The sequence below is a fragment of the Bos javanicus genome, chromosome 23, assembly GCF_032452875.1.
Source record: "Bos javanicus breed banteng chromosome 23, ARS-OSU_banteng_1.0, whole genome shotgun sequence".
NCBI lineage: Eukaryota > Metazoa > Chordata > Mammalia > Artiodactyla > Bovidae > Bos > Bos javanicus.
In genome coordinates, this window is record NC_083890.1 from 28,666,514 (window position 1) to 28,686,024 (window position 19,511).

Genomic DNA, 19,511 nt, shown 5'->3' on the forward strand with positions numbered 1-19,511 from the left:
CTTCTCACAGAACTGAGGGTAGGAATGCAGAGACTTAAATAAGTAGAGAGTTCAAGTCCAAGGATTTGGAACTCACTCCACAGATATCCAGATCAAAATTAAGTTCCAAAAATACTAGTGCAATCTTCCAGGTTATTTGGAATTAAAAAAGAGAACTTTGTAGGTAGAAACATAAAGGTAGGAAATGAAGAGAAAGTAGCCAGCCAGGCTGAGAGTTAGAGTTGTCTCATTATCACTGGCAGCTATGGTTCTGCAAGAACCACAGTGGTGAGTTAACTGCTATATGATGTGATCACCACGCTTGCATCCTGTAAGTCTTTGAGGATGACATTAACTTCTTTCATTGTCCCCAGGACACAATATTGCTTTTAATACTCTGTCTTGGCTGAGCTTTGAAGGCTTTTTCAGGGTCTTCCACTAAACCTTTCTTACTTTTACTCCACACACACAACCACACAAAAATCAACATGCGGGTTCTTGCCAACTCTAAATATGTCTATAGCCATGACTCTAGGTGGAGAAATTGCCACCAAGAGAATGTGTAGATACAGAGAAGCCATGAGATATATATGGCCCTAAGACAGGATGCACATTATTTTCTGTTCCCCATATGCCTCACTTATACTGGGGATTCGTGATTGCAGGCAGGTATCAGGGTCAAATCTGACTTGTATCCATAGACCTAGAAGGATCTAGATGTTCCCTTTCATCAGTGAGTGAAATAAGAACAATGGCCATTGGTTCCCACATGGAATGATGTGGGGAATTACTGTTGAACACAACTGCTCCGTATTGCAGGGTATGTCCTCAGGGTACTTAGGTTCCCTTAGGTTCAGGAAGTGAGTTCTGGGTGTGAGAATTGGCTCAGGTCTGGAAATTAGATAAAGGATGGTAACTTTCTACTAGGCAGCTAACCTCAGCCTTCAACTCATTCATTTTGATCTATTAATATAATACTAAGAAACACTCTTGTTGCCTGTCCATCGTCCTTGCCTCTAGAAACATCACAATCTATTAACCATTTCCACAAACCTCTTACAGTTAGAATATCCTGCTTCTATCCTGACATTGTTGGTTAGTTCATAAATTTGGTCCTTGTTCCTGCCTTGCTGTCACCTCTTCCCCTGCTTTCTGGGATCCTATTATCCCCGCTGCTGCTGTAGTCCTATCTCCTAGATCAGCTCTGCCTACACAGGACAGCGAGGTTAACACTGCTCACTTGTTCATTCCCTATTGTCTGATAAACACTTTCCTTCTGGAAATATTTGCCTGAGTTTTTTTTTTTTTTTTTCCAGTTTTGTTTTTATACCAGCATGCCTACTTCTCTGAGTTTTTTCATGACTTTCTGTACAATTGCCACATGATTCAGGCATCAGTGCTTCATTTAATGTGAGCCATAGCACTTGTTCTGGCAGAGGGGCTGAAGTGAAGCTATGAGCCATGCTGTGTAGGGCCACCCAAGATGGATGGGTCACTGTGGAGAGTTCTGACAAAAATGTGATCCACTGGAGAAGGAAACGGCAAGCCACCCCAGTATACTTGCTATGAGAACGTCATGAACTGTATTAAAAGACAAAAGGAATGACAAGGAAAGATGAGTCCCCCAGGTTGGAAGGTGTCCAATATACTACAGGGGAAGAGCGGAGACCTACTAAGAGCCCTGGAAAGAATGAAGCGGCTGGGCCAAAGCGGAAGTGATGCTCAGTTGTGGATGTGTCAGGGGATGAAAATAAAATCTGATGCTGCAAAGAACAGTATTGCATAGGAACCTGAAATATCAGGTCTAAGAATCAAGGTAAATTGGACATGGTCAAGCAGGAGATGGTAAGAATAAATATCAACATCTTAGGAATCAGTGAACTTAAATGGATGGCAACGGGCAAATTTAATTCAAATGACCATTATATCTACTACTGTGGGTAAGAATCCCATAGAAGTAATGGAGTAGTTCTCATTATCAACAAAAGAGTCTGAAATGCAGTAATGGGGAGCAACCTCAAAAATGACAGAATGATCTCGGTTCATTTCCAAGACAAGCCATTCAACATCATGGTAATCCAAGTCTATGCCCCTACTGTTGATGCTGAAGAACCTGACGTTGATCAGTTCTATAGAGACTTAGAAGACATCCTGGAACTAACACCAAAAAAAAAAAAAAAAATGCATTCTTCATTGAGCATTGGAATGCAAAAGTAGGAAGTCAAGCGTCACCTGGAGTAACAGGCAGGTTTGGCTTTGGGGTACAAAATGAACCAGGGCAAAGGCTAACTGAATTCTACCAAGAGAATTCACTGGTCATAGCAAACACCTTTCCTTCAACAACACAAGAGATGACTTTACACATGGACATCACCAAATGGTCAAACAAATCAGATTATATTCCTTGTAGTTGAAGATGGAGAAACTGTATACAGTCAGCAAAAACAAGACCTGGAGCTGACTGTGGCTCAGATAATCAGCTTCTTATAGCAAAATTCAGGCTTAAGCCACAGAAAGTGGGGAAAACCACTAGGCCAGTCAGACATGACTTAAATCAAATCCCCTATAAATATGCAGTGGAAGTGATGCATAGATTCAAGGGATTAGATCTCATAAACAGTGTGCCTGAAGAACTATGGACAGAGGTCTGTAATACTGTTCAGGAGCAGCAACAAAATCATCCCAAGGAAAAAGAAAAGCAAGAAGGCAAATGGTTATCTGAGGATTCTTTACAAATAGTTGAAGAAAGAAGTGAAAAGCAAGGGAGAAAGGGAAAGATGCACCCAACTAAATGCAGAGTTCCAAAGAACTGCAAGGAGAGACAAGAAGGCCTTCTTCAATGAACAATGCTTAAAAATAGAGGAAAACAACAGGAGGGGAAAGACGAGAGATCTCTTCAGAAAAATTGGAATTATCACGGGAACATTTTTCCCAAAGATGGGCACAATAAAAGAGAGAAATGGTTGAGATCTAGTGGAAGCAGAAGAGACCAAAAAGAGATGGAAAGAATACACAGAAGAACTGTACAAAAGAGAACTGGATATCCATGATGATGTGGTCAGTCACCCAGAGCCAGACATTCTGGAGTGTGAAGTCAAGCAGGCCTTAGGAAGCACTGCTGTCAACAAAACTAGTGGATGCAATGGAATTCCAGAGCTATTCATAACCCTAAAAGATGATGCTCTCAAAATGTTGCACTCAATATGTCAGCAAATCTGGAAGACCCAGCCGTGGCCACAGGACTGGAAGAGGTCAATTCTCTCATCCCACGTCCCAAGAAGGGCAGTACTAAAGAATGTTCAAACATCAGACAGTTGCACTCATGTCCCATGCAGATGTTCAGGCTAGATTTAGAAAAGGTAGAGGAACCAGAGGTTAAAGTACTGACATCCATTGGATCATAGAAAAAACAAGAGAATTTCAGATAAACATCTACTTCTGCTTCATCGTCAATGCTAAAGCCTGTGACGGTGTGGACCACAAGAAACTGTGGAAAATTCTCAAAGATACGGGAACATCAGACCACCTTACTTGCCTCCTGCAAAACCTGTATGCAGGCCAAAAAGCAACAGTTAGAACTAGACATGGAACAACACACTGATTCCAAATCAGGAAAGGAGTACATCAAGGCTGTATATTGTCACCCTGCTTATGTAACTTATATGCAGAGTACATCATGTGAAATTCCAAGCTGGATGAAGCACAAGCTGGAATGAAGATTGCAGAGAGAAATATCAATAACCTCAGATATGCAGATGACACCACCCTTATGGCAGAAAGTGAAGAGGAACTAAAGAACCTTGTGATGAAGGTGAAAGAAGAGTTAAAAAGCTGGTTTAAAACTCAACATTCAAAAAACTAAGATCATGGCATGTGGTCTCACCAATTCATGGCAAATAGATGGGGAAACAATGGAAACAGTGACAGACGTTATTTTCTTGGGCTCCAAAATCACTGCAGATGGTGACTGCAGCCATGAAATTAAAAGATGCTTACTCCTTGGAAGGTAAGTTATGACCAACCTAGCCAGGAAATCAAAAGCAGAGACATTACTTTGCCAACAAAGGTCTGTCTAGTCAAAGCTATGGTTTTTCCACTGGTCATGTAGGGATGTGAAAGTTGGACCATAAAGAAGGCTGAGCACCAGAGTATTGATGGTCTTGGACTGTGGTGTTGGAGAAGACTCTTGAAAGTCTCTTCGACTGTAAGGAGATCAAACCAGTCAATCCTAAAGGAAATCAACCCTGAATATTCATTGGAAGGACTGATGCTGAAGCTGAAACTCAAATACTTTGGCCACCTGATGCAAAGAGCTGACTCATTAGAAAAGACCCTGATGCTGGGCAACATTGAAGGCAGGAGGAGAAGGGGATGACAGAGGATGAGATGGTTAGATGGATCACCAACTCAATGGATATGAGTTTGCGCAAGCTTCGGGAGATGGTGAAGGACAGGGAAGCCTAGCGTGTTGCTGTCCATGGGGTCGCAAAGAGTCAGACACAACTGAGCAACTGAACAGTGACCCACACTAGTAAGATCATGTTTAAAATCTTGAATGCTAGACCTCAGAATAATGCAAACCAAGAACTTCCAGATGTCCAAACTGGGTTTAGAAAAGGTAGAGGAACCAGACATCAAATTGCCAATGTTCGCTGGATCACAGAGAAAACAAGGGAATTTCAGAAAAACATCTACCTCTGTTTCATTGACTACACTAAAGCCTTTGACTGTGTGGATCATAATAAATTGTGGAAAGCTCTGTTGTCACCTTGTCATACTCTCTCAATACTGAGCCATTCTGTTGTTCTACACAGCATTCTAATTGTTGCCTCTTGACCCGCAGACAGGTTACTCAGGGGACAGATAAAGTGGTCTGGTACTCCCATCTCTTTAAGAGATTTCCACAAAAAGATTTCCTCTTCTTGGGCTCAAAAATCACAGCAGGTAGTGACTCAGATCAGATCAGATCAGATCAGTCGCTCAGTCGTGTCTGACTCTTTGCGACCCCATGAATCGCTGCACGCCAGGCCTCCCTGTCCATCACCAACTCCTGGAGTTCACTGAGACTCACGTCCATCGAGTCAGTGATGCCATCCAGCCATCTCATCTTCTGTCATCCACTTCTCCTCTTGCCCCAATCCCTCCCAGCATCAGAGTCTTTTCCAATGAGTCAACTCTTCGCATCAGGTGGCCAAAGTACTGGAGTTTCAGCTTTAGCATCATTCCTTCCAAAGAAATCCCAGGGTTGATCTCCTTCAGAATGGACTGGTTGGATCTCCTTGCAGTCCAAGGGACTCTCAAGGGTCTTCTCCAACACCACAGTTCAAAAGCATCAATTCTTCGGTGCTCAGCCTTCTTCACAGTCCAACTCTCACATCCATACATGACCACAGGAAAAACCATAGCCTTGACTAGATGAACCTTTGTTGGCAAAGTAATGTCTCTGCTTTTGAATATGCTATCTAGGTTGGTCATAATTTTCCTTCCAAGGAGTAAGCGTCTTTTAATGTCATGGCTACAGTCACCATCTGCAGTGATTTTGGAGCCCAGAAAAATAAAGTCTGACACTGTTTCCACTGCTTCCCCATCTATTTCCCATGAAGTGATGGGACCCGATGCCATGATCTTCGTTTTCTGAATATTGAGCTTTAAGCCAACTTTTTCACTCTCCACTTTCACTTTCATCAAGAGGCTTTTGAGTTCCTCTTCACTTTCTGCCATAAGGGTCGTATCATCTGCATATCTGAGGTGATTGATATTTCTCCCGGAAATCTTGATTCCAGCTTGTGCTTCTTCCAGCCCAGCGTTTCTCATGATGTACTCTGCATATAAGTTAAATAAACAGGGTGACAATATACAGCCTTGACGTACTCCTTTTCCTATTTGGAACCAGTCTGTTGTTCCATGTCCAGTTCTGACTATTGCTTCCTGACCTGCATACAAATTTCTCAAGAGGCAGATCAGGTGGTCTGGTATTCCCATCTCTTTCAGAATTTCCCACAGTTTATTGTGATCCACACAGTCAAAGGCTTTGGCATAGTCAATAAAGCAGAAATAGATGTTTTTCTGGAACTCTCTTACTTTTTCCATGATCCAGCAGATGTTGGCAATTTGATCTCTGGTTCCTCTGCCTTTTCTAAAACCAGCTTGAACATCAGGAAGTTCAAGTTCACATACTGCTGAAGCCTGGCTTGGAGAATTTTGAGCATTACTGTACTAGCGTGTGAGATGAGTGCAATTGTGCGGTAGTTTGAGCATTCTTTGGCATTCCCTTTCTTGGGATTGGAATGAAAACTGACCTTTTCCAGTCCTGTGGCCACTGCTGAGTTTTCCACATTTGCTGGCATATTGAGTGCAGCACTTTCACAGCATCATCTTTCAGGATTTGGAATAGCTCAACTGGAATTCTATCACTTCCACTAGCTTTGTTCATAGTGATGCTTTCTAAGGCCCACTTGACTTCACATTCCAGGATGTCTGGCTCTAGGTGAGTGATCACACCATCGTGATTATCTGGGTCGTGAAGATCTTTTTTGTACAGTTCTTCTGTGTGTTCTTGCCATCTCTTCTTAGTATCTTCTGCTTCTGTTAGGTCCATACCATTTCTGTCCTTTATCGAGCCTATCTTTGCATGAAATGTTCCTTTGGTATCTCTGATTTTCTTGAAGAGACCTCTAGTCTTTCCCATTCTGTTGTTTTCCTCTATTTCTTTGCCTTGATCGCTGAAGAAGGCTTTCTTATCTCTTCTTGCTATTCTTTAGAACTCTGCATTCAGATATTCATATCTTTCCTTTTCTCCTTTGCTTTTCACTTCTCTTCTTTTCACAGCTATTTGTAAGGCCTCCCCAGACAGCCATTTTGCTTTTTTGCATTTCTTTTCCATGGGGATGGTCTTGATCCCTGTCTCCTGTACAATGTCACAAACCTCATTGCATAGTTCATCAGGCACTCTATCTATCAGATCTAGGCCTTTAAATCTATTTCTCACTTCCACTGTATAATCATAAGGGATTTGATTTAGGTCATACCTGAATTGTCTAGTGGTTTTCCCTACTTTCTTCAATTTAAGTCTGAATTTGGCAATAAGGAGTTCACGGTCTGAGCCACAGTCAGCTCTTGGTCTTGTTTTTGCTGCCTGTATAGAGCTTCTCCATCTTTGGCTGCAAAGAATATAATCAATCTGATTTTGGTGTTGACCATCTGGTGATGTCCGTGTGTAGAGTCTTCTCTTGTGTTGTTGGAAGAGGGTGTTTGTTATGACCAGTGCATTTTCTTGGCAAAACTCTATTAGTCTTTGCCCTGCTTCATTCCATATTCCAAGGCCAAATTTGCCTGTTACTCCAGGTGTTTCTTGACTTCCTACTTTTGCATTCCAGTCCCCTATAATGAAAAGGACATCTTTTTGGGGTGTTAGTTCTAAAAGGTCTTGTAGGTCTTCATAGAACCATTCAACTTCAGCTTCTTCATCGTTACTGGTTGGGGGATAGACTTGGATTACTGTGATATTGAATGGTTTGCCTTGGAAACGAACAGAGATCATTCTGTCGTTTTTGAGATTGCATCCAAGTACTGCATTTCGGACTCTTTTGTTGACCATGATGGCCACTCCATTTCTTCTGAGGGATTCCTGCCCACAGTAGTAGATATAATGGTCATCTGAGTTAAATTCACCCATTCCAGTCCATTTTAGTTCGCTGATTCCTAGAATGTCGACATTCAGTCTTGCCATCTCTTGTTTGAACACTTCCAGTTTGCCTTGATTCATGGACCTGACATTCCAGGTTCCTATGCAATATTGCTCTTTACAGCATTGGACCTTGCTTCTATCACCAGTCACATCCACAGCTGGGTATTCTTTTTGCTTTGGCTCCATCCCTTCATTCTTTCTGGAGTTATTTCTCCACTGATCTCCAGTAGCATATTGGGCACCTACTGACCTGGGGAGTTTCTCTTTCAGTATCCTATCATTTTGCCTTTTCATACTGTTCATGGGGTTCTCAAGGCAAGAATACTGAAGTGGTTTGCCATTCCCTTCTCCAGTGGACCACATTATGTCAGATCTCTCCACCATGACCCGCCCATCTTGGGTTGCCCCACCGGCATGGCTTAGTTTCATTGAGTTAGACAAGGCTGTGGTCCTAGTGTGATTAGATTGACTAGTTTTCTGTGAGTATGGTTTCAGTGTATCTGCCCTCTGATGCCCTCTTGCAACACCTACCGTCTTACTTGGGTTTCTCTTACCTTGGGCGTGGGGTATCTCTTCACTGCTGCTCCAGCAAAGTGCAGTCAATGCTCCTTACCTTGGACGAGGGGTATCTCCTCACCACCGCCCTTCCTGACCTTCAACGTGGGATAGCTCCTCTAGGCCCTCCTGTGACTACATCCATAAAATCAGAATATGATTACTTGTTGGCCAGAAAGCTATGACAATCCAAGACAGTGTGTTGAAAAGCAGAGACATCACTCTGCCAACAAAGGTCTGTATAGTCAAGACTATGGTCTTCTCAGTGGTCAGGTATGGTTGTGAGAGCTGGACCATAAAGAAGGTAGAGTGCCAGAGGATTGATGCTTTCGAAATATGGTGCTGCAGAAGACTCCTGAGAGTCACTTGGACAACAAAGAAATCAAACAGTCAATCTTAAAGGAAGTCAACTCTGAATACTCATTGGAAGGACTGATGCTGAAGCTGAAGCTGAAGCTCCAGTATTTTGGTCATGTTATGTGACAACCAACTCATTGAAAAAGTCCCTGATGTTGGGAAAGATTGAGGGCAGAAGGAGAAAAGGGCTTCAGAGGATGAGATGACTGAATGGCATCACTGATGCAATGGACTTGAACTTGAGCAAACTCCAGGAGATGGTGAGGGACAAGGAGGCATGGCATGCTGCAATCCAAGGGGTCACAAAGAGTCAGACATTGTTGGGATCCGCGTTAGGCATTACTGACAAAATAGAGGCACGGCCCCAGCCCCCCTCCTCATTCTGCAGGCACGGTCCCAGGATGAAGGAGTTAGGTCTTGTAATTCTGACTTGTCTTTTCCTCTCCTCGGCTGAATTGACTGAAAAGGAATATTAAGGTGCTTATTGTTCTTGAGAGGAGCATGAGAAGGCACAAAGCCTTCTGCAGCATTGCTCAGAAAATAATTCATAAAGTTTATCATTGACATTTGTTTAAGGACTTTTACAAAAGAGTGTTCCATGATGAGCACAGAGGCCACAGCTTGAGGCCATGGGAGGGATTGCTATCTGAATCCTATTTGTGAGGAAAATGTTTATGGCAAAGGAGTTTACTGAATTTAGGGCTTAAAAATAATTAAAATAGTTAGAAGTTAAAGATTTAAGGAATGTTGTAAAATTAGCATATTTTACTATAGCTTATAGAAGTTAGGAATTTTAGAGACGCTATAGCTAGAAGCCTTTTTAAGAGTGAGCTCAGGATGTTATGGGCAAACAGGATTTAGGAAGATAAGTAGTAAACTGAGGAATGTAGCACGAGTTACTATGTAATCACAAGTTAACTATAGGACATATTAGAGGAGGTAGATAATAGATGATAAGGCTGATTCCGAGAGAATCACTGAAGCAGGAACTCTGTTTGAAGAGCAACAATGATTTATGGAGATAATAAATCTGGGAGAGGGGGAACTGAAAATGTCAAACCTCTGGCCTAATGTTTTTGTAAAAGTATAAAAGAGAATCTTAAACTTGAAATAAATAGGCAGTCCAAGAAAAATGAGAGGCTGCCTCATTTCTCTCACCAACACTGTTCATCTCTTCAGGTTGAATCCCTGGCTGCTGGAGCTGGACTCTGGCAAGACATGACTAGTCAACTGAGCAACAACATAGCATTTGTTAGAACAACTTTAAGTGAAAGTTCCTCAGTTGTGTCCAACTCTTTGTGACCTTATGGACTATACAGCCCGTGGAATTCTTCAGGCCAGAATACTGGAGTGGGTAGCCATTCTTTTCTCCACCGAATCTTCCCAACAATATTGGAATATAATTCACCAATTGAAAAGAATCAATTATAGCATATTCACAGAGAGGTGTGACCATTGCCACATTCAATTTTGAAAGGTTTTCATCACCCAGAAGCGTTTTTTAGAATATTGTTATCCAGGTACTAACTTCCCAGGTGGCTCAGTGGTAAAGAATCTGCCTGCAATGCAGGAGAATCAGGGGACGTGGGTTCGAGCCCTGGGTTGGGAAGATCCCCTAAAGAAGGAAATGGCAACTCACTCCAGTATGCTTGCCTGGAAAATTCCATGGACAGAGGAGCCTGGCAGGCTACAGTCCAAGGGGTCCCAGAGTTGGACATGAATGAGCAACTGAGTATGCATGCAAGCATTGAGGTACCAATTTATTCCTGGGCAGTCAGCCCCTATTTCCCTTCAACATTTCCCTCTGCTGCTGCTAAATCACTTCAGTCGTGTCCGACTCTGTGCGACCCCATAGATGGCAGCCCACCAGGCTCCCCCATCCCTGGGATTTTCCAGGCAAGAGTACTGGAGTGGGGTGCCATTGCCTTCTCCGCAACATTTCCCTCATCTCTAGACAAACACTAAGCTACTTTCTGTCTAAACGGATTTTCTTATAAACCCTATAAATAAAATCCAACAATTAATATGATCTTTTATTCTTGTTTTCTTTTGCAGAGCATAATGTATTCAAAGTTCACCCACGCTAGGCATCTATGTACTAGACATCTGTACTTCCTTCATTTCCAAATAATTTTCCAATGCATGTTTGTACCGCTTTTACCAATTCATTCATGAAAGGATGATGATTTGAGTTATTTCTACTGTTTGGCTATCATGATTAATACTGCTGTGAATGTCAGCTATAAACATGATACTGTGGACTACCGTTTTCATTGTTCCAAGGTAAATACCTAGCAATGGAATTTGAGTCCTAGAGCAACACTAGGTTCAAACTTGGAGGAACTTCCAGACTGTTTTCCAACATCATTTTTATTCCCACTAGCAGGTTCCATGCTTCCAAACTCTCCACATCCTCTCCGAGGATATGAATCTTGGTTTCTGGATTTTCAAGGAGGGGAAGTCACCTATGCTCCCCACATGAACAAGCTCTGGGTTACGTTTCATATCACAGCTCATAAGCTTGAGCAAACCAAAGGTAAAATTTTTCCAGATTTGGCTAATGCTCTAAGGGTAAAAACAACTTCTCCCTCTGAAATACTGCCCACATTTATATTTTGGCCTAAACATTTATTCTCTTGGTACTCTACTTATGGAAGCTTTTTATACTTAACCTGTTATTTTTATATGCTTTCACTGGACAAGTAAGCCTTAAAACCAGGCCAACCATGTTACTAAAAATGGAATCTCCAAGGCCTACTTTTTCAATCCTGCTATTTTTCTGGCACCAGCGTAGTTGTCAGAATGCAAGTCCACCTAAACCAGTGATACTTTTTCTGTGAGCCAGTGTTGGTTTGTGACATGCTTGTTATCGGCTCACAGTAAGAAACATACAGACACTGAAAGTGAGCATAGCAAGTAAACTACCTTATCTTGACCCAGACTGGAAGTTGCCAAGAAAAAGATGAGCATTTTTATCATGTCATTGGATCTGCTAAGACTGTTGGATTATTAGTCCTCATGGACTAGAGATTATAGCTTGGTGTCGAAACTAGTACTTTTAAAAGACTTTTGTGTGGGTCACATGTAAATTGATCAATTGTATAGATACTTACCCCAGCAAAAAGCATATATACAAAGAAATACAAAAGTTCAGTTCAGTTGCTCAGTCGTATCTGACTCTTTGCAATCCCATGGACTGCAGCACACCAGGCTTCCCTATCCATCATCAACTCAGGGAGCTTGCTCAAACTCGTGTCCATTGAGTCAGTGATGCCATCCAACCATCTCATCCTCTGTCATCCCCTTCTCCTCCTGCCTTCGATATTGCCCAGCATCAGGGTCTTCTCCAATGAGTCAGTTCTTCGCATCAGGTGGCCAGAGTACTGGAGTTTCAACTTCAGCATCAGTCCTTCCAATGAATATTCAGAACTGATTTCCTTTAGGATTGACTGGTTGGATCTCCTTGCACTCCCAGGGACTCTCAAGAGTCTTCTCCAATACCACAGGTCAAGAGCATCACTTCTCTTGTGCCCAGCCTTTTTTATGGTGCAACTCTCACATCCCTATATGACTACTGGAGAAACCATAGCTTTGATTAGACAAAACTTTGTTGGCAAAGTATGTCTCTGCTTTTGAATATACTGTCTAGGTTGGTCATAGCTTTCTTCCAAGCAGCAAGCATCTTTCAATTTCATGGCTGCAGTCACCATCTGCAGTGATTTGGGAGCCCCCCAAAATAAAGTCTGTCACTGTTTCCATTGTTTCCTCATTATTTTCCATGAAATGATGGGACTGGATGGGATCTTAGTTTTGTGAATGTTGAGTTTTATCTAACTTTTTCACTCTCCTCTTTCACTCTCATCAAGAAGTTCCTCAATTCCTCTTCCCTTTCTGCCATAAGGGTGGTACATATTTGTGGTTATTGATATTTCTTCCAGCAGTCTTGATTCCAGCTTGTGCTTCATCCAGCCCAGCATTTTGCATGATGTACTCTGCATATAGGGCTTCCCTGATAGCACAGTTGGTAAAGAATCCACCTGCAATGCAGGAGACCCCAGTTCAATTCCTGAGTCAGGAAGATCTGCTGGAGAAGGGATAGGCTGCCATTCCATTATTCTTGGGCTTCCCTTGTGGCTCAGTTGGTGAAGAATCTGCCTGCAAAGCAGGAGACCTGGGTTTGATTCCTGGGTTGGGAAGATCCCCTGGAGAAGGCAAAGGCTACCCACTCCAGTATTGTGACCTAGAGAATTCCATGGACAGTCCATGGGGTCGCAAATAGTCAGACATGACTGAACCATTTTCACTTTCACTTTTCACTCTGTATATAAGTTAAATGAGCAGGATGACAATTTATAGCCTTGATGTTCTCCTTTCCCAATTTGGAACCGGTCTGTCATTCATTGTCCCGTTCTAACTGTTGCCTCTTGACCTGCATACAGTTTCTCAGGAGGCAGGTAAGGTGTTCTGTTATTCTGATCTCCTGAAGAATTTTTCACAGTTCGATGTGATCCACACAGTCAAAGGCTTTGGTGTAGTCAATAAAGCCAAAGTAGATGTTTTTCTGGAACTCTCTTGCTTTTCCTATGATCCAATGGATGTTGGCACTTTCATCTCTGGTTCCTCTGCCTTTTCTAAATCCAGCTTGTACATCTGGAAGTTCTAGGTTCGCATACTACTGAAACCTAGCTTGGAGAATATTGAGCGTTATTTTGCTAGCATGTGAGATGAGTGCTATTGTGCGGTAGTTTGAATGTTCTTCGGCATTGCCTAACTTACAAAAGTTAACATGCAATAAAATGTCAGTTATATATGTATGGATCCCATGAAGATTTACAGATCTTTTTTAAGCCTGGAAAGAGACAACAGCAGCTGGAGGACATTTTGAATAATCATTTCATCATTCAGTAGTGCACTCTGCTTATCTGAGAGTATAAACTAGAGTAGACAGAAACTGGACCTCATAACGCAACATCACAGAAGAAGTCGAAAGACATCATTGATTCATTCATCCAACCTGACTGGTTACAAAGTAGCAGACCAAGTTCTGATCCAGATCACTGCTCAAAAAGATTGAAATTTGTCATTCTTTTCCCCTCCCTCACTCTCCTTCTCCAACCCCAAAATCTGTACTCTCTTCCCAAATGAAGGGAATTTCACACTTGATGATCTTGGTGGAAGGCAGACAGCTTCCTCCGTTAGACAGAAAACCTTGCTTCCTAAATATTCCTGCAGGTAGAAAGAGGCTGAGGCTCCACCAGGCAGGTTACCACATGCTGGATGGACTCTTCCTTAGGACATGGTGCCACAGAGAGACTGGAACTGCACTGAATGCATTAGGTGCATGTGGCACACGGGCAGGGGTGGCAGTGTGCTGTCCAGGTGTCAGGAGCAGCAGAGAGCGGGTCTACCACAGGGTCCATTGTCCAGCATCAGGGCTATCAGTGCTGTGACAGTGGTGTCTGTGCTCACCTGCAGGGGAAGGGGTTCCTGGGTGGGACCCAACCAGGGAGGGGTTGAGGATTCTGTTCCCGGCTGTGGCCTCAGGGCAATTCAGTGGTTTTCCCTGAAATAAACCCAAAACCACAAGTGTGCCTCTCTCTGTTCAATTTAGAACAATTTGAAATTTTTTTTCCTCCATACAGAACTATCTTAAGATTCCATGTAAGGAAATCTCAGAGAGCAAGGATTCAGAGACTTTTCCTTCTGCTTTATTATGATTGATATACAATATTGAGTCAGTTTATGGTGTACAATTGTTGATTTGATATACTTCTGTACTTCAAAATTATCACCACCATAGCTTTATCTGACAACTGAATCATGTCACATAATTACCTCTTTTGCATGTGTGGAGAAAATTTAGATCTACTCTCTTAGCAACTCAGAGACTCTCTTTATGGTGAGCTGATTATCACTTCCTAAATTTTCAGCCTGGCGATAGCACACGGCAGAAACAACATGTAACTCGCACCAAATGTTTTGTTTTTCCCCACAGGAAAAAAAACATTTAAATGTGTGTTTAAGACCCCTCCCCACCTTAATCATTCTCTGATCTTTAACGTCAGTGGATCCCAGTCTGCCAGGACTGCTTGGAGAGATTGTTACAAAATACTCAGGACTCTTCCCAGATCCACCATCTACAGTGCAGGGCACAGAGTCCGGGAATCTATTATGAACGAGCCAAACAGGGAGGCTGGTACACAGCTGGGTGGGAATCCAGATCTGTGTTCTTGCTATGAAATATGTGATCTGAAGATCAGTACCAACCATGTTATAAGTCTATTCCAGACCTTCTGTCTCTAAGAGGAGTGCAGGTGTAGGACATTCCTTCAGGTCCTTCAGGGCCCCTTTCCATCTGCCATCTAGACATCAGAATGGTGCCGTCTGCTCAGGTGTGTAGTCTGATCAGTTCCCATAGCACAAGGGATTCAGGATTCAGTCCTCGTCCCTCTGCTTGTATAGCCAATTCTCCCCTCATCTGTGACCTCATCTGTTCTCAAGGCTTTAAACATCATTTATATGGTGTCACCTCTTCCATCTATTTCTCCTGTAAGGTCACCTCACCTAAACCCTAGACTAGTAAACCCAACTCAGTTGCCACTTTCCTAAACCAAATGCTGATGGCGATGCCTCCTGAAACATGCTCCTTCCAGAGTCCCCTCATTTCCACAGTAGGTGCCCCACATGCTTACTTGCAAATCTCAAATTTTGCAGTCCTTCTTCACTCTTTCTCATAATTCAGATTAAATCCACTAGGAAATGCTGTAAAATGCATTTTCAGAATAGATCAAGAATCCACTCACCACCCTCGTCCCTGCTCACACCCCAGACAAGCAGCAGCCTCCCCAGCCTGGACCCTGCGCTGTTTCCCTCAGGCTCCTCTGCGCCTCCCTCGCCCTTCACCTCCTGACTCTGCACAGCAGCCTGGCTGATGCTTCCAGAGAGCAGTCACAGCAGGTCCTTCTCTGTTCCTATCATCCTATAACTCCAAGCTTACTGAGATAAAATCAACCCCTTTTAATATGCTGGAGGCCCACAGGATCTGGGATGGCCCACAGGATCGGACATGGGATCTCACTGCAATTCCTTTTCCTTCAGCCCCAGCTGCTCTTGGTTCTCCCTTGAACACAGACACTCTCCTGCCCTCGTGCATTTGCCCTGGAGGCTCCTCTGCCTGGAGAGAACCTCCCCTAGACCTCCTTGTGGACATTCCTTCATGTTCTTCACAGCTTTGCTTAAAGGTTACATTTTCAGTGAGGCCCCTGTCCACCCTAGTAACACAGCCACCTTCCCTGTCCCCACACACTTATACCCTGGATCACCTTCCTCAGAGCACTTACCAACCTGTAAGGGAAACACTTCCCTCACTTACTAGGCTCATAGTCATGCTAAGCCCTTCCCCCTAGAACACACCACACATGGCTGACAGGGTTTGTCTGTTGTTAGTTCACTGAGATCTCCTAGATGTAAAAAGAGTGTGTCATGTCTCTGTCACACAACAAATATCAGTTCACTGAATGGTCAGTAAAGCGCTTCCCTATTCCAGAGATAGTATCTTTATTGACGTGACCTCAGGCCACATGCTGTCTCATGGCAGTTACAGCACAACATCCATTTGCATTGACCTCAATGCTGCCCGTATTTTACTCACAAAGGCTGATCTCCCTTCCCTCCCCCACCAATCAGCCTGCACACCACACACAAGTCTCTTTATCTCTTCAGAAAGGAAGATCCTTCGCTTCCAGCTCTTATATTCAACCTGCTATGGTTTTATTAGACTCTGCTTTCTAAATCCTGAGTTGAGATGGGAGCCAACAGTAGCCTTAGAACATGTAAGGGCAGATAAGGGCAGACTGCAGAGAAGAGAGAAACCCAGCAAGAATTAAGTCAAGATATGAAACTGTTGGGTCCCTCCTCTTTGCAAGTTCCATCACGTGGTTCCTTTAAGAAGATGAAGAAAAGTTGGAAAGAAGAATCCAGCAAAATCTCTAGAAGGAGAAGAGCTGGATGGCTCTGAAAATCCTCTCTTGACACTGAGAATCCTGTGTGCACAGACCCCTTGAGCTTGTGGGGACAATGACAGGCAAAGTGACCCCTGCTGCTGTCAGAGATGGGGTCACCCAGAGAAGAATGAGACCAGGACTCTACACATGAAATACAACAGTCATTACACCACCAACAAAAATAAACAATAACTAAATAAGCAAAATATAAAAACATTCAAAAAAAGACAGGAGCTAAGTATTGGACCAAGGCCTGATCCTAGGGTAACTGTTTAAGAAACGCACCCTGCCCATGGTCCTGGAGATACAACCAGGCCCAGGTGACTTCTGAGTCCATGATCACAGGTCCTTGGTGGGACAAGGATTTACTGAAGGGACAAGGACAAAGGAATGGAGAAGAGGACCCAGTCCAGGAGTGACCATGGGCGGTGCATGGGCAGTCCAGTGCATGCCCACCATGCACTGATCACTGGGCACAGGCCCTGTCCACACTCAGCTCCTCATAGCCTCTGACTGTCCCTCTTGCAGCTGACTTAGCACAGCAAATATGGATGGATCTGGAAGGTTCTCAGTGTTTCAATTTATTTCCTGTTTCAAACTTTAGGAATCCTCACCTTTATTATCCAATCCCCCTTCATGGCACCAATTAGAAAAAACTAATTCATATATACAGATTTTATTTTCAATAAGGAAATAAGATATCATTATTCAGTGTATATAAAGCAAAGACAGGGATAGACATGGTCCAGCCTCGTTTCTGCTGGAACAGGACAGTGGATCAGGGAAGAGAACACAGGTCAGGGTCGGGAGGGACGGCAGTGGGGAAGGGCAGCAGTGGGCATGGGTGGGCCAGTCTCCCTAACTCCTACGTTATGGGAATAGGAGCACAGACGCATTCAGATGCAGCTGCAGAAAGAGCGGTCCAGGGATCTAATGTCACATAGCGGGATGAAGCATCACTCAGTCCCCATAAGGCAGGTGTCTCACACTGTGAGAGAAAAGAATCAGGAACCAGTTCAGGTCAGTCATGTAAGGGCTGACATTCTCCACAGCCCCCCACATGCTCACATGTCCCACTCAAAGATCCCTGCCACCCAATATGTTCCCTCCGCCCCATTCCCCTTCCAATCTAGACACCCCAGGGTCTCACCTTTAGGAACCGTGAGAGACACATCAGAGCCCTGGGCACTGTCACTCCCTGGGGGAGAATAAGATCAGGACGTGGTCAGAACCCACAGGAGAGAAACTAGAGAAGGAACTTTAAGGAGGGTGAGCCCCCATGGCCTCCTGTCTGCACCCACACAAGGGTCTCAGGAATCACCCCCTCCACACTTACTTGAAGCCTGGATATAATTGCCTCCTTTTTCACCTGTTAGAAGAAAATACAGTGTGAGAAGCCAGAGAGAAGACTGAATCATGTGATGCTAGAGGAACCCCTAGTCCTGGACCCCAGAGAACTTTCTGGAACTGTGGCCAAAACTCATGCTAGGATCAGGAACACAGAGAAGGGAGACGTGTAAGGACTGGACCAACTGCCTCGTGGTGGTCTGTCCTCAGCAAGGACCTCCCTTCTGACCTTCAAGTGCTGGAAACCTGGTTCCCAACTGGAATTAAGAAGGTCAAAATTTCACTTTCATTTTCGCATGTGTTTTAGAAAAGGAAAATGTTAGCATCAGATCCAGACTCCACATGTGTGTGGAGGGTACTTTCCAATAACCAGACAGGTAAACTTCAACCTCGGCTTGAAACCCACATTGAGATAAGAAAACTCAGATCCCTCCGTCTCTTTCCTACCTGAGCACTTCTTCATCCTGATCACAGCTCCAGCCACCACAGCTCCAGTGACCACGAGGAGAACCAGGCCAACAATGATGCCCATGGTGAGGAAGGAGGGCTGAGGAGGTTCTGTGGAGGCAAGGGAAGAGGCCCTGACCTCAGTTGAGCCCTGACCTTGCTGAACTGAGTCCTGAAGGGCTCCTGCTTTATCTGAGAGGAAGCTCCATTCCGACCCCCTCCTTACCCCATATCAGGGTGAGGGGCTCCTGAAGCCCCTCGTGCTGCACATGACACGTGTATCTCTGCTCCTCTCCAGAAGGCACCACCAGGGCCGTCCATTTCTGGAAGCTTCCGTCCCCTGAAGGCCTGGTCTCCACAAGCTCCATGTCCTGGGTCTGGTCCTCCCCATCATGCTGCCAGGTCAGTGAGATCTCTTCAGGGTAGAAGCCCAGGGCCCAGCACCTCAGGGTGACCTCACGACCAGAGATGGGGTGATGGGTCACATGTGCCTTTGGAGGGTCTGAGGAGGAATTGGAAAATTCACAGTTTGTGTTACCTCCATGGGTCACTGAAGCAGCGTCATGTGACCATCCTGAGAAAGGACAGACAGTGATTTTTTCCCCCAGCTTTACTGAGGTATACTTAACAAAAATTGTACACATTCAGAGTGTACTACATGTTGCTTTGATATATATGTATACTGTGAAGGTAATTAATGTATTGATCAACTTACCTTATGTGTGCGTCTGTTTGACAGGGATGAGAATGATTAAGATCAATTTTAAAGTATATAATACAGGATTATTATTAACTATAGTCACCAGGCTGTACATCAGATCCCCAGATGTATTATGAACTTTTTTACCCTCTGAGCTACACAACATTCAGGACCATGGTTTTGAAAAAAACAGCACAAGAGCTATATAATAGCCTCATCTTAGAGCTCTATATTAGTCCTTGGAACTTTCTAGAATGAGAGACTAGGATAGGCTCTCTAAAAATGTGAGGGGGAGAATATAGGCTAAAGGTCCTGACTCTGGTGGAGGCTGAATGACTCAGAAAAGCTGGAGTCAGGCCTCCTAAGACGCTCTCAGGGTGAGAACAGGCCTTGAGAGACAAAGTCATGGATCACAAGATGGTGGCCGGGGTCAAAG

The 19,511-nt window shown here is 43.9% G+C and overlaps 2 protein-coding genes across 2 annotated transcripts in view; both read right to left on the bottom strand.

Moving 5' to 3' along the window:
* LOC133236929 (BOLA class I histocompatibility antigen, alpha chain BL3-7-like) overlaps window positions 1-19,511 on the bottom strand; it is a 227,641-nt gene that overhangs the window by 109,726 nt on the left and 98,404 nt on the right. The window lies entirely within an intron of this gene.
* LOC133236939 (BOLA class I histocompatibility antigen, alpha chain BL3-6) overlaps window positions 17,242-19,511 on the bottom strand; it is a 44,855-nt gene continuing 42,585 nt past the window's right edge. The window contains exon 8 of the mRNA XM_061399234.1: window positions 17,242-17,569. Coding sequence (XP_061255218.1) covers window positions 17,565-17,569 — 5 coding nt within the window. The 3' untranslated portion in view covers window positions 17,242-17,564. The remainder of the gene's footprint in view (window positions 17,570-19,511) is intronic.